At 32.6% G+C, this 14,976-nt stretch overlaps 1 protein-coding gene across 5 annotated transcripts in view; it reads right to left on the reverse strand.

Moving 5' to 3' along the window:
• Window positions 1-14,976, reverse strand: part of LOC306650377 (uncharacterized protein) — a 215,498-nt gene that overhangs the window by 193,865 nt on the left and 6,657 nt on the right. For 4 of the 5 annotated variants that reach the window (XM_079122355.1, XM_079122354.1, XM_079122357.1 and 1 more), the window contains 5 exons: window positions 14,182-14,260; window positions 13,651-13,678; window positions 8,993-9,131; window positions 8,142-8,254; window positions 6,187-7,466 (listed from right to left, as the gene is read on the reverse strand). In XM_079122355.1, the coding sequence (XP_078978481.1) occupies window positions 7,314-7,466; window positions 8,142-8,254; window positions 8,993-9,131; window positions 13,651-13,678; window positions 14,182-14,260 (512 nt within the window). In that variant the 3' untranslated portion in view covers window positions 6,187-7,313. Of the gene's footprint in view, window positions 1-6,186; window positions 7,467-8,141; window positions 8,255-8,992; window positions 9,132-13,650; window positions 13,679-14,181; window positions 14,261-14,976 lie in introns of those variants that run through there. The other variant, XM_079122356.1, reaches the window with a different exon arrangement.

Genomic DNA, 14,976 nt, shown 5'->3' on the forward strand with positions numbered 1-14,976 from the left:
CATTATAAAAAGTATTAGCAAACAAGTATTTGAAGAAAACTTACCCAATTTGGTAAAGGGCAGCTTCAAAAAAACTTACAGCCATCATTCTTTTTTTTAATATTTTTAGTTGTAGATGAACACAATACCTTTATTTTATTTAGTTTTTTTTTTTTATGTGATACTGGGGATAGAACCCAGTGCCTCACATGTGCTAGGCAAGTGCTTTACCACTGAACCACAACCCTAGCTCCTAGCCATCTTTCTTAAGGATAAGAAACTGAATACTTTCTGCTGAGATTGGGAAAAAGACAACCCAATATAAAAATATTTACAATGTGAAAATATTATAATTTTCATATAATAAAATAGCACAAAATTTGAAAAATCAAATTTAAACATTCATTTAAATTAGCATAAAACCAAAATAGCATAAAACCAAAAATCAAAGGCATACATCTAATTAAATATTTACTTATAAATTTTAAAAATTAATGTTTCTATATTAAACACTACAAACTATTTTTCTATACTGAAAACTATAAAATACTTTTGTGAGAAATTAAAGATGACCTAATAAATGGAGGACCATATTATTTTTATGGATCAGAAGACTCACTTTTGTCAAGAGGTCAATTATCCCTAAATTTATATATAGGTTTAATGCATTCAAAACCAATTTTTTAAAAGTTTTATTTTTAAGAAATTAACAAACTAATTCTAAAATATAGTGAAAATACAAAAGATCTAGTATAGCCATGTTCCTCCCTAAGAAAACATTGAAATAAGAGAACAAAGTTTTGAACTCACACTATCTTAAGATTTACTGACTCAAACCTAATTTTCTATGCACGTATATAAATATACCATACTGAATCTCACCATCATGTATTTCAACAAGATACTACTTTTAAAGTATTAAAAGCAAATAGCAAGAAAATCAATAGAGCAGAGGGAAGGAAAGAGGGAGGAGAAATAGGGAAGGGAATGGGGAAATACTAGGGACTGTACTGGAGCAAATTATATTCCATGACTGTAAGTCAATATAAATTCCAATGTCATGAATAACTAAAACGAATCAGTAAAAAGAAAAAAATTAACTATAAAACTTCAGTGAGGGCTGGGGAGATAGATCAGTTGGTAGAGTGCTTGCCTTGCAAGCACAAAGCCCTGGGTTCGATCCCTGGTACTAAAAAAAAAAAAAAAAAAAAAAAAAGAATAGCATTAAGAAAGAAAAACACAGTTCAAAAAAGATCCATACACACATGGCTAATTAAATTGAACAAATGGAGGACCACATGAAAATTTTGAAATTCAACCCTTATATCACATTACACATTAAAATGATTTGCACATGGGTGCAGAAACTATGAAGATAAAGTTTGTAGAAGAAAACTTAGAAGAATAAATTTGTAAACTGAGGATAAGCAAAGATTCAAAAGTGGGCTGGGGATATAACTCAGCTTGTGCATGCCTCGCATGCACAAGGCCCTGGGGTTCAATCCCCAGCGCCACACACACACAAAAAATTCAATAGTGAGTTTGTAATAAGGATTGCAAATAAAAGAATCAAACTGATACACTGTACTTCACCAATATTAAAAAATGTCTGCTTATCAAAAGATCCCCAAAGTGAAAAGATAGGAGTTAGAGAGTAATGACTAACTGCTTAATGAGTATGGATCTTTTTTGGGGTGCTGAAAATGTTTGGGAACTAAAGAAGGTGGTTGCACAACACTGTGAAGTACTAATTGTCACTGAATAATGTATTTTTAAATGTTTAATTTTATGTTATGTAAATTTCATTTCAATTAAAAAATAGAAAAGAATAGAAAAGAGAACACAAAGAGGGAGAGAGAGGAAAGGAAGAATAAGAAGAAATCAGGAATGAATTAATAAAAAATATGCATTATTTTATAATTCATACTATATGGTCATTAAAAGGAAAAGAAAGAAAAGAATTACAGAAAAAATAGGAAAGGTAAAAGAAAAAAAAATCTACATTTAGATATTATGTACCGGTTAATGATTTTGTTTTGTAAAGGGGTGTGATTTATCAATTCTGATGTTATTTTATGTATATACTACACTCTATGTAGTATACACTACAATGAGAAAACATTGTAGATAATAAGAAGTAGGTTTCCCAGGTTAAAGAAAGGAATAACAGCTAAGGAGAGGGAAAAATAAGCTGAGCCTTGTGCTACTGGATTGTAATCAGAAATGATTTCTCATATAGACTGATAATATATAAATTATCTATAATATACTATGACAATACATAATTAGCATACAGATAGGTAAATGAATAAAGAAATAAATATGGATGTATTTGTGTACATATTTCTTACTCTAGGCCTAGAAGCAATGACACAACAGTTGTAAAGAGTACATGGAATACCCAGATCTTGGTTTCTAAATACTATTTTCCAATATAAAGAACCAGAGTTCCTTAAAGAAATGGTTGATTACAGACTTTGGGAAGGAAAATAAAGATAAGCCTACAATATACTGTAGAATCAAAAAATATGTAAGTGCTCACAAAACTACCGAGGCAGGTTCAAAGAATACAGGGGCTAACTTACAGGAGCTCCCAATGGTCAAACCCAGGAAAATTTGAATGAAAATAAATAATATTTGAGATACATGAAAAACCCTAAAATAAAATAAATATCAATAAATCCATACTGATTAAATACAAGTGAATATATTTTTTAAATGGGGAAGAAGGACAGCTCTTCCTTACAAATTTCAATGAGTAAATGTACAAAGTATCATGGAAATACAGACTATTACTAGGAAAACCCCATACTAATAATTGCTATAAGAGTTTTCAATGGATACTGAAATTAGATGATAAAGAACATATTTTCATAGTCTGAAAGTATCTCCTGAGAAAATATTTAGTATTTACAAAGAGGAAAAGAACCATTTGCAGTGAAGAAAACTGGCAGATACTACTTTAATCAATTGATTGTATTTAACATTAGCAGAAATAATACAAATTGATATCATTTACTCTAGATAAGATCTGCTGAAAAAGGAACATTATTATTGCTGTTTCTATAAAATATGCACTGATATAGGGAATAATGCGGATAAATCTCAATATCATTATGATGGGGTGAAAGAAAACACATACTGTGAGATTCCATTCATATTAATTTAAAAAATAGGCAAAACTAATCTATGATCACAGAAATCAGAACACTTTCCTATGAGAATTTGCTTGACTAAAAAGAGGCAGTAGGGAAACTTCTCAATTATTTTTAAAAATATCTCTTGAAGCAGTAGTTACATTTAAGAAAATACATTATTATTTGTACATTTAAGATTTAAGTGTTTATGTAAATTTTACCCATGTAGAGATACAACTTATTTAAAATAATAAACTCCTCATATACTCATATATAATAACCTCCTAGAAATATTAAAATATTTATATATTATGTAAGTATGTAAAAGAAAGTTATAAAAAGTATAAAGTAGTGTGTGTGTGTGTGTGTGTGTGTGTGTGTGTATCTATTCTGAGGTATGAGGGATGTGTGTGTGGGGTGTATGTAAGGAAAAACAAAAAAACTAATAACACCAGTTGTCTCCAGGAAGGAGAGACAGAATTGAGAAGGTGAATTACACATTTCACTTTTAAAACCTATGCATCTTTTATATCTTTGGATTTTGTAAAATATCATTATTTGAAAATAAAATTTAAAAATGCTTCTAAGGAAAAGAAATGGGTTATGATTTCCAGACTCATTTTAAAAAAACATGAAGCAAATATAACAAGTGTTGATATCACTGGAACTTAGTTAGGTTCCTAGTATCCAGTATGTGCAAGTCCACACTATTCTTTCCTCTTATTACCTCGTATGCTTATAATATATTAAAAATGAAAAGTTTTATAAAATAAACAGAAAATCTTTGGTTATCAAGAACAAGAGAACAAGTAAAAATAAATACAGATTGTGAATTGCGACAAGGTTTTTTTTTTTTTTTGTACTGGGTACAGAACCCAGGGACATTCTACCACTGAGTTACAACCCCACCCCTTTTTATTTTAAGACAGGGTCTCACTAAGTTGCCCAGGCTGTCCTTGATCTTGTGATCCTCCTGCCTTAGCATTCATAGTAGCTGAGATTATAGGCATGCATCCTTGTTTCAGGCTACATTAAAGAATTTATTAGGAAAAGAAGAATACATGGGATATATAAATAATTAAAACATGTAAAAAAACCCTGATAATTGTGCTGAAAAATTGATTGAGGGGGAAAAGGGAATGAAGGACTAAAAAAGTTAAAAATCTACTAGTTAAATTTACATAGTTTAAAAACTCATAGCAGAAATAACCAAAACTTCAGGTTAATGTGTTGGAAAATCTGCATGGATCGTGGTCTTCTGGGGAAAAAGGTTAAATGTAATACACAAAACATAAGAGAAGTTGTAACCACAGAAAAAAGTAAAAAAAAAAAAAAATTCTACACAGCCTCACTTCTTCAAACCAACAAAAACAAAAGAGATTGGATGATTTAATTGATGTGTTTGTTTAACCACTGATAGTAATGCTAGAGCTATTTAACCTATTCTAGAGCACAGAATAGAAATATTCAAAATTATTTTAACACAATCAGAAAACTGCTTATCAAAGCATGAAAAAAAATAGCACATAAAATCAGATTAATTTCCTTTAGTAATATGCTTTCAAAACTTCTAAATCAAAACACACACAATCCAATAGTAAATTAAAATAATCAATTGTTTTTAAAAAAAACAAATATGGTCATAGAAAAATAGGAAATTTCAATAATAGAAAATGAATTTTTTACATCAATAAATGGTTTTAAAAAGAATATAATTGCTTGTGTAAAAAGCAATTAATATATCTATTACATGGTTTTGGTTAAAATGTCCTAGAAAAATATGGAAAAAGTAGAAGACTTTTCTATTATAATAAAATATCTCAAACTTAAAATTAGTTTCTTACATTGATGACTAAGACCATCCAAATAAAAATAACTTACCGATTGGGAATAAAACCTAATACCATCCCTGAGTCCTGCCCAGCAAGATAAAAGTATAAACTAATAAATAAATTCAGTTTGTTCACATAGGCAAATAGTTTTTCTATCACTGATAACACTTTATCTACGCAAGCAGTTTACTTAGACAATAATCTGATTATCAGGACTCACATTAAAAACCTCATCATACTCTTCCAACAATCTTAAAGAATTGCATGATGAATTTTGCCCATCCCTAATCGGTTCCCTACTTTAAATCACATCACCCCAGACCCAAAGACCTTATTTCCTGCTTTAAAAACACTATTAAACCCTGTCAAGGTGGTGTTTTCCCTTGCTGCAATAAGTTTAATAAACTCAACTTTGCTTGATCATAGTAGCTTTTTCCGGTAGTCTTTTGGGGGAAATAAACCAGCAACAGTGTGCTGTTCAAACCCAAGAAGCATTCCATTAAAACCCATTTAAGTCAAGGGTGGGCAATTATTTCCACAATTGTTTGAGTGCCCTGCAAATATCAGTCTGTGCACTTTATCAACGTAATAAAAATCAGGATCAATAAGGGGGAAAACAAAAATTATCAATATTTGCAAAGAATTTGATACACATTTTGAAAAAAACTGAAAAGGAATGAGAATCAGTAAGGTGACCACTAATCCCCCCAAAACAAACTAATCAAAACTTTCAGATACAGAAAAATAAACTAGCAAATAAATGAGAAGAAAAACCCCATTATCAAAGTAAAAATATTAACAATCAAAATTACTGAATAAAAACACATACCTTGTTCTTGAATATGAAGACTTAATTTCATTAAAAACCAATTTCCCACAAATTAATTTATTAAAGTTTATAAAATTGCAGTCTAAACTGCAATTTCTTCCAACAAGAAGACACATGAGACAGGAGGCAGAAGAAGACACACACAGATCCACAGAACAAAGATGGAGCCAGTCACAGATGGGAATACAGCATATGCGCAAGATGGCATTACAGATAAATGGGCAATTATTGGCAAATAATCGCAAGTAATGGCAAATAACTTGGCAACCTTAAGATTTCAAAACAAAAAAAAATTCTCATGATTTAAGAATTTGAATTAAAAAAACACAAAATAATTAGAAGTTAACATAGGTGAAGAGTTTTATGGACTCAGTATAAATATTATTCCAAAAATGACATGAAACTCAGAAACCATAAAAGCGAACATGGTTATACTTGGACATATAACAATCATACACATTCTTGTAACAAAAACAAAGTTAAAAAGTGTGTAAAAAATATCTGTAATGCTTGACAATCCAAAGCTTATTTCCTCAATAGTAAATGTGCTCTTTGAAATCTGGAAGAGACTAAAACCTCCCCACACCCTCAAAATTGGACATAAAAGAAGAAATTAAAAAATACAGATGACTAATAAACATGAAAAAATGATCAAACTCAAAAACAAAAGAAATACAATTTAAGACAATAGTTTGGGCGATAACATTGGCAAAGACTTTAAATATTTAGAAAATCCATTATCAGTGAGGTTGTGGGAAAGCTGGCAATCTCACTCATTGCCATGGAGGATAAAATTGTTAACCATATTTTAAAAGGAATCTTGCAATAATTTTCAAAATTTGAAGTGTGCATATTCTTAATTCCAGTTATTCAACTGCTTAGTAATTTTATTATGATATAATAAACAAATGCAAAATTGTTGATATATAGGGAGGTTCATTGCACAGAAATTTGGTACTAACATAAATATCTATGAATGAGAAATGCTTAAAACATTTAATTATATTTCATCTACAAAACAGTCATGCAGTCATTCAACAAATGACACAGATATGTATGTATTACTGAAATAGAAAAAGCCCACTGAAGACTATTAAATGAAAGAGGCAATTTTCAAGAGAATGTATTACAATATGCCCCACTTCTAGACCCCCTCCCAAAAATAGTTTGTATGTTTGTGCACATCTGTCCTCTAAAAGAATGTGCATACCTCCCTTAAGAGAAGAAAACTGTAGGGATGGAATTAAAAGAGAGGAGGGCACTTAATTTATATACTGATTATTTAAATGTTGAGTTTTTGAAAAAAATCATGCTGAGTTTCTTTTGACTGTATCCTAGTTTTAAAAAAATTACCACATGGCAAATGAAAATTATAAATGTATCTTTATGGGAGCAATTCCAACATTTTGAGCTTCTTGTGTAATATTATTTCCTCTACTGAGGCTCCTGGGATTGAGTCAAGTGGCAGCAAGGGAAACAGTCACCATGCCCAAATTAAAGTCTCATCGATGGTATCCCAACATGAGCATTTCTCAGTTAAGCATTTCTTATCTGCAGGAGGCATCCACTGCCACACAGGAAAGAGAAGAGACTGTGCATAAGGAAGATTGTATCATTGTTTTGGTGAAGCTGGTGGTAGAAGTAATGGCACCAACTGTAACAAATATACCTTGTCTTTGTGGTCATCACCTGCAAAGACACAGAGAGAAAAAATGGCCAAGGTTAGAAACACATTTCCTAAGGAGGCATGGGGTCATGAAATCCTTACTATTCCCATACATGCGATGGAACAAATCTATGTAGAGTACACAGAGAAAGCCACATTTCTAGCAACTGGGTCCACACTGTGGTTACAAAAATCACTTTACAACTTCCTAACATCAAGGATGCCCGGTACTGTTATATTGCTTTTTCTTCTTTTGCTGGGCTAAAAAGTGATGGACATTCTCCAGCAACTTTAAACTTTGGGTCTATCTCTTCCGTGCTGTATGTGGCTCCTTAAAGCTCAATGTCATTCATTCATTTGATCAATTATTTCAGATAAAACTATGTCAGCTTTCTAGTCTGAGTTACTGAGAATCTACTGTGTCTCATGCATACAATTCTCTAGCAACACAATGGATTCAGCCATGAAGAATTACAGTCTATTGGATGAGAGAAGAAAAGTTATTGACAGTAAATGTACTGAAATGTAAAAAGCTATGAAGCTAAACAAGAGAAGTTCTGACGTTTAACCCATCATGCCACCTGTCCATTGCAATTTATTAGAATGTACCCAAGTCATCAGTCTGCAGGAAATTAACATCTCATTTTCTACCCAGACATGGCTTCAAGAAAGCAAGGACTTCTTACTAACAATTTTACCTTCAGAGGGTGTCTCTTGCAAAATACGCAGGTGAAGAGCTCTTTGTTGGAGGAGCCTTCTTTCAGGGATTTAATGGTGCCACTCACTCCCAGAAGACTTCCCAGAAAGTCATCTTTTGATGTGAAAAATAAATAAATAAATAAGAAACATTGTTTCCAGTGAAACAGGTAATGCAGCAAAAATCTGGGAAATTCACTTAGTTTCTCTTAATACGGACTTCATTTAGAAACTGCCCGTTATTTACACAGTTCTGAAGCCATAACCAGATGTTCCATATCTCTGTATGTTTTAGTATCAACACATTGTGTCTTGCAGATTTATAAAGCTTAATAATCACCTGAGTTTCACTGAAAATAATGTCTTTTGCTTTCTTAAAAATCACTTATCTTTCATTGCTTTGTTGGAAAGGTTACTCACAAAATCATTTAAAATAAACTACAAATTTATTCTCACCAAAAGTTCACTGAGAACTTATTCTATGAAAGGCAATATGGTGGCTATGTCACAAAAAATAAACTGAAAGTTATCTGGTCACAGAAAATTAAAAATCCATTGGATGAATCAATCATGCCAATAAAGAGCTGAAACATAATGGTCTGATAAAAGTAATTCAGTTGAGGGTAGGATTGTTTAGGAAAGACCTTCAGTTCAAGAAAACCTGTTATGATCACATAGCTGTAACTCTCCTTTACTGTAACCATACTCATCTGGTGTTTGGATGAGTTCTTAATCCCTTTTGGCTGCAACCAAATGTAATCAAGTCTAAGAAGAGCAAGATCTATCAATTCAAACTCATTCTAGACTGCTTTTCTATAAACATTGCAATTCCCTGCCCATATAGTTATTATACCTGTGAGAGTATCCAAGAGGCCATAGGTCGGAATGAAGACTTCAGAAGTAAGTTGTCGGCTCATACTTTGAAAATGGCAATTGAGAGTTAAGAAGACAGGTGTGAACAACTGCCCTTCCATTCTGGGGTCCATGGTGACCTGACAGAGAAAATAAAAAGAAAAGTGGAAAAATAACATCTTAATACAAAAATATGCATGCATATAGATGTGTCTATATGAACACAGGGCACACACACACAATCTAACAATAAAACAGTCATGAAGTGTGGATATGCTATGCACAGACTGGGAAACGAGGCTACTGCGAAGTCCTCTTTGTGTCACATGCACAAATATGAACCACTCTCCCTTTTCCCATAAGGTCCAATGGACAGAGAATAGTTCAGAAACAACAAAATATTCATGTTCTATTAAGACTATTAAGATTAAAAAAATATTACTATAAGAAAAGCAACAATGCCAGGCATGGTGGTGCATGCTTGTAATCCCAGTGACATGGGAGGCTGAGGCAGAAGGATCACTAGTTTGAAGTCAGCCTTAGCAACTTCATGAGGTCCTCAGCAGCTTAGTGAGATCCAGTCTCAAAATAAAACATAAAAGGGCTGGGGATGTGGCTTAGTGGTTAAGTACCCTTGGGTTGAATCCTCAGTACCAAAAAATAAATGTTAGTTTTAAAAAAAAAAAGCAAAAAAAACATGATTTCTCTATTTCCATTCTATAAAGTCTAAAGAAAGTTCCTAACAATTCCACTGGCAAACTAAATCTATTTTAACTTATCAATTGTTACAAGACCATCTTTATAGGAAAATGCACATGCCAATAATATCTGAATAGCTAGATAGGTTGAATTCAACTAAATTATACTAGATTAAACTTTTTAAAAAAAGTAATCTAAAATTTGCCCCAAAGCAACAATCTTTTACTGAAGGGTACATTCAAGTGAAATAATCAAGTGTCCTAATCATTTTTCATTTAAAAGACATCTATAAACACAACATTTAGCTATAATTTTGAAAAAAAATATAATATAATCTTTTTTTAAAAAATTTGTTCTAATTAGCTGTACATGACAACAGAATGCATTTTGACACATCATATATAAATGGAATATAATTTCTCATTCTCTGGTTGTACATGATGTAGAATCACACCAGTTATGTAGTCATATATATACACAGGGTAATAATGTCAGATTCATTCTGCTATTCTTCCTACCCTAAACCCCTTCCCCCCCTTCACTCCCCTCTACCTAACCCAAAGTAACTCTATTCTTCCCTAGCTCCCCAACCCATTGTGAATTAGCATCTGTATATCAGAGAAAACATTTAGCCTTTGGTTTTTTGGGATTGGCTTCTTTTGCTTAGCATAATATTCTATAGCTTCTTCCATTTACTGGCATATGCCATAATTTCATTCTTCTTTAAGACTGAGTAATATTCCATTGTGTGTGTGTGTGTGTGTGTATATATATATATATATCACATATTCTTTATCATTCATCTGTTGAAGGACACTTAGTTTGGTTCCATAGTTTAGCTATTGTGATTTGAGCTGCTATAAACATTGATGTGGGTACATCACTGTAGTATGCTGTTTTTAAGTCCTTTTGGAATAAAACAGGGAGTGGGTTTAGCTGGGCCAAATGGTGGTTCCATTTCAAGTTTTCTGAGAAATCTCTATCTTTCCGTAATAGTTGCACCAATTTGCATCCCCACCAGTAATGTATGAGTGTACCTTTTCCCCCACATCTTCACCAACATTTATTGTTGCTTGTATTCTTGATAACTGCTATTCTGAATGGAGTGAGATGAAATCTTAGAGTAGTTTTGATTATTTGCATTTCTCTAATAGCTAGAGATGCTGAATATTTGTTTACATGTTTGTTGATCCATTGTACTTCTTTTGTCAAGTGTCTGTTCAGTTCCTCAGCTCATTTATTAATTGGGTTATTTGGGTTTTTTGGGGGTGGGTGTTAAGATTTTTTAGTTCTTTATATACCCTGGAATTAATGCTCCCTCTGAGGTGTGTGTGGTAAAGATTTTCTCCCATTCTGTAGGCTCCCTCTTCCCATTATTGATTGTTTCCTTTGCTGAGAAGCAGCTTTTTAGTTTGAATCCATTCCATTTACTGATTCTTGATTTTACTTCTTGTACTTTAGGAATCTTGATAAGGAAGTAAGATCCTAGGCTGACATGGTGAAGATTTGGGCCTACTTTTTCTTCTATTAGGTGCAGAGTCTGTTTTAGTGCCTAAGTTTTTGATCCACTTTGAATTGAATTTCATGGTCTTCGAACAACCTTGATAAACTAGAAATCAAGATATGACAAAATGAGGAATAGGTTTGATTATCCATATTCCAAGTTCCCTTGAAGATGAACAGAACAAAGCTTAAATGTGATTTACTGATCTCAAATTTGTTGATTACCAAATGAACAAATGAAAAATGGTATATATCTTAAAATATTTGCTGGTGCTCTCTGAACATCTGCGGAGCAAATTTTATCAAAGGTATTTACAGATTTTCTCTTGTTCTGTCAAACATTCAAATATCCTGAAATACTAGCTTTATGTAAAATTGTAAAGTTGTAACTTTTATATACAAAGTTAAACCCAAAACGTACAATGATAATTAAAATTTGTATTTGTCTTCTGAATATAGACGTAATGATTCAAGATCATTATCTGATTCATTTCATATTCTAGATTGTGGCAAGTCAATAAACAAATTCAGAAACATTTATCAATACGGCAGCTTATACTTCTATTTACAAACATACTTTCCCCAGAATAATCTTGGCTATGATTTCAACAAGAGGTATTTTATAGATTTTGTATTTCTCATATCTACATCTTTTATCATATCCTGATACACTATAATAGCTCTAAGTAATTTGCATACAATAGAACATTCTGGGACAATGAAAATGTTTTATAATTTTATACTGTCCAATATAGTAGGCTAGGTAGAGTCACATGTGGCCACCAGCATATAAAATATGGTACTATGACTTAATGTTTAATGTATAATGCCTGCTGTCTTTTATACTGAACAACACAACTATAGATGTTATAAAATAAAACTCTAAAAAACATTTTTTAGTCTCACAGGACAGTTATAAATATTTGACAAAGATTGGTGAGTCTTTTAAGAGTTACAAAAATATTCTAATAAATAAATTTTGTTGCTATTTTTCAAAAAGAATATAAAATAAAATTTATAAAGGAAAGATCTTGACTGTAATTCTTCAAAGTCAGAAATTTGAAATTCAGCATAACTCTAGGGGACTATTTTGTGCAATTTTTTTTGTTTTTGTTGTTGAGGAAATTTGATGGACTATAGAAATTTTAAGTATTCCTCCCTTAGTATCTGAGGTTCCCTAGACTGTCCAAGCACAGTATATTATTCTATAAATAATGGTAAGGAAACAGTTTGCAATTCGAAATGTTTTTCTCTGTGAAAACGAGAAGCAAGATGGTATTTGTGGGGTGAATCTAAATTACGTAATCATGTTGCTACTGCAACCTAGACCGAAAAGAGTACAAAATAGATGCAGGCAGCAGACCTATAGTGGGTGGACCTTTTTGAAAAAGGCCCTGTGGGTCCATGTTTTCACATTAAGGGACACATGGTGCTCAGACTGTGGCAGGGTGTTTCAAAGGTTTGCATTTTACACCAATTTATGAATTTGGCACTTGTGAAGATAAAGTTAAAAATAATTATAGAAATAATGACTATTGCTACACCCTCCTGCTTGTTCAAAATATTAACAAAAAGAGAAAAAAGTTTGTAAGTTCAACATCAATCATTCTTTGAATTTTAATTCACAACAGTTCCTGCTGAACAATGGTAGGTAAAATCTTACCGGCCAGAGTAATAGTATAACACTGCACATACTTAATTCTCTGGTCTCAAATATAGTAAATGTGGTCCTAGAAATTCCTGCTTACAAATATGTGGATGTGAACCTGGACCAGCTGAGTTTTCTGAATTGCAAAAGTTTTTCCAAAATAAATGCCTTTTAAGGAAACCACGTTTCTTCAGCTAAGATTTAAGTTAAGATTATGTGTTGTAGAAGAAAAAGATATTGACTGTTCCTAATGGGAAAAGAAATACCAGCCATTTATAATCACTGTCTCTGCAAAGCCTGCACTTCTGAGGGAATCCTGGAAAAATGTATCAACTGATATGCTTTATACCCAATTCTTTCACAATTAGATGGTAGCAACAATATTCCTCTATACATGGAAAGAATACTTCTCAACTATTTCTTTTCATCATAAGCTCCATAGATATCCTTAGACATTTTTCCTTAGTTTTCATTCTCCATTCCTGCCCAAATTTTATTTATACATCTATGCTGTATATGTACTATCTGATTATGTACTATGGTTCTTTGGAGAACAAGTCAGTGAAATAACAGATTCTTTCTGCCAAGAATCAGTGTCATCCATGTGGAAATTATTTTACAAATTCCTAGTAAAAAGTTAGTAGAGAAAAATAACTAAATGTGTAAGGAGTGTATACAAGGTGTTCCAGCCTGTCACAAACTGTGTTTGGAGACAGTTGGAAGCAGTTTCAATTTAGGATCTTTAAGATGAGAGCATCCCTTCAACGATTAGAAGAGACACAGATAGAAATAAAGACTGTATTACTTACGGGTCCTTGGGAGTATAGCAAGTATATTCTGGGGGGGGGGGGGTCACATGCAGAGGTCAGGCAGCACATGGAGAGAAGAAAGAAGGGAAAGGATAAGAAAAGGGAGTGAAGGGTGGAAGAGAGGGAGAATTAGTTGAGTTCAAAGTGTTATCCAAACAGGTTTCCCTGGGGAATTTTAATTGGTGGGTTTAAAGCAAGCAAACACAAGTCCCATGGAATCACACTGTAATCGAGAGGTGGTCACTACAGCATATTTGCACAGTCCAATATGGGGTGGGGGTAGGGCTTAACAGGGTCAGTCAAATAGGTTATATCAAGCTATCCCAAAGGGAGGTGGGTGGTCAATCAAAAGGCAGTTACTTAAGGCAGTTATCTGGCTTGACCACATTGAGGAACTGGGAGGAGGTACAGAACTGGAAATTGTGACATAGATGAATAAATCCTGCTTCTGATATGAGAAAGTTAAATATAATCAAAATGAGGCAACAATTAAGGTTGTAAGAAGTCACTATGTCCTTCCAATACTCACACCCTACAGGACATACTGTTGAGGTCTCAGGTGCATTCTCTCTGTCACACATCTCATTTTGGCCCAATATTGTCTTTGTTCCTAAAAGAGAAGGAACCATTCAACACTCAACGGACCAAGGCCTTTATGGTATAAGCTAAGCATAGAAATATCAAAAATTTTAAAACTGAAGGAATGGAACCCGGGAGGACTTACAATATTATTGATTGATTATAAGAGGATTTCAAGAATAGATTAAATTGTTGACTAGTTTTAAAAAATACCAATTCGCTAGAAACGTGGGTAAATTTAGAATAAGTGATACTATGCTGTTGAAGAATCTTCTGAAAAACTCACAGGGATAAGCCCTGATGCCAATGGGAATGAAAACATCAATGCTGGGTTGCTGAGTTTCAAGTGTTTTCATTCATAGCTCTTCTCCTGAGAGAGCACAAAGAGGTAGCAATAATACACCTAATTGAATCGACAGGGTCGGTAGTAATGTCTCCTCTTTTAATACTAATTTCAGTGATTTGTATCAGTTTAGATAAAGGTTTATTGATTTCATTCATATTTGTACAAACTCAACTTTTGATTTTGTGGATTTTTCCTATATTTCTTCTTTCTTCATGTCAACATGAAAATTTCATTTCATTCAAATCTCTATTATTTACTTCCTTCTGTGCACTTCAGATTTCATTTTCTCATTTGGCATTTTTCTTATTTCCTAAGGTAGAAGCTTAGGTTTATTTATCTTTCTCTTTTCTGATATAGTCACTTAAAACTGTATGCTTCCCTCTAAGCACATCTTTAATTGC

Source organism: Sciurus vulgaris (assembly GCF_902686455.1).
Source record: "Sciurus vulgaris genome assembly, chromosome: 2".
Lineage (NCBI taxonomy): Eukaryota > Metazoa > Chordata > Mammalia > Rodentia > Sciuridae > Sciurus > Sciurus vulgaris.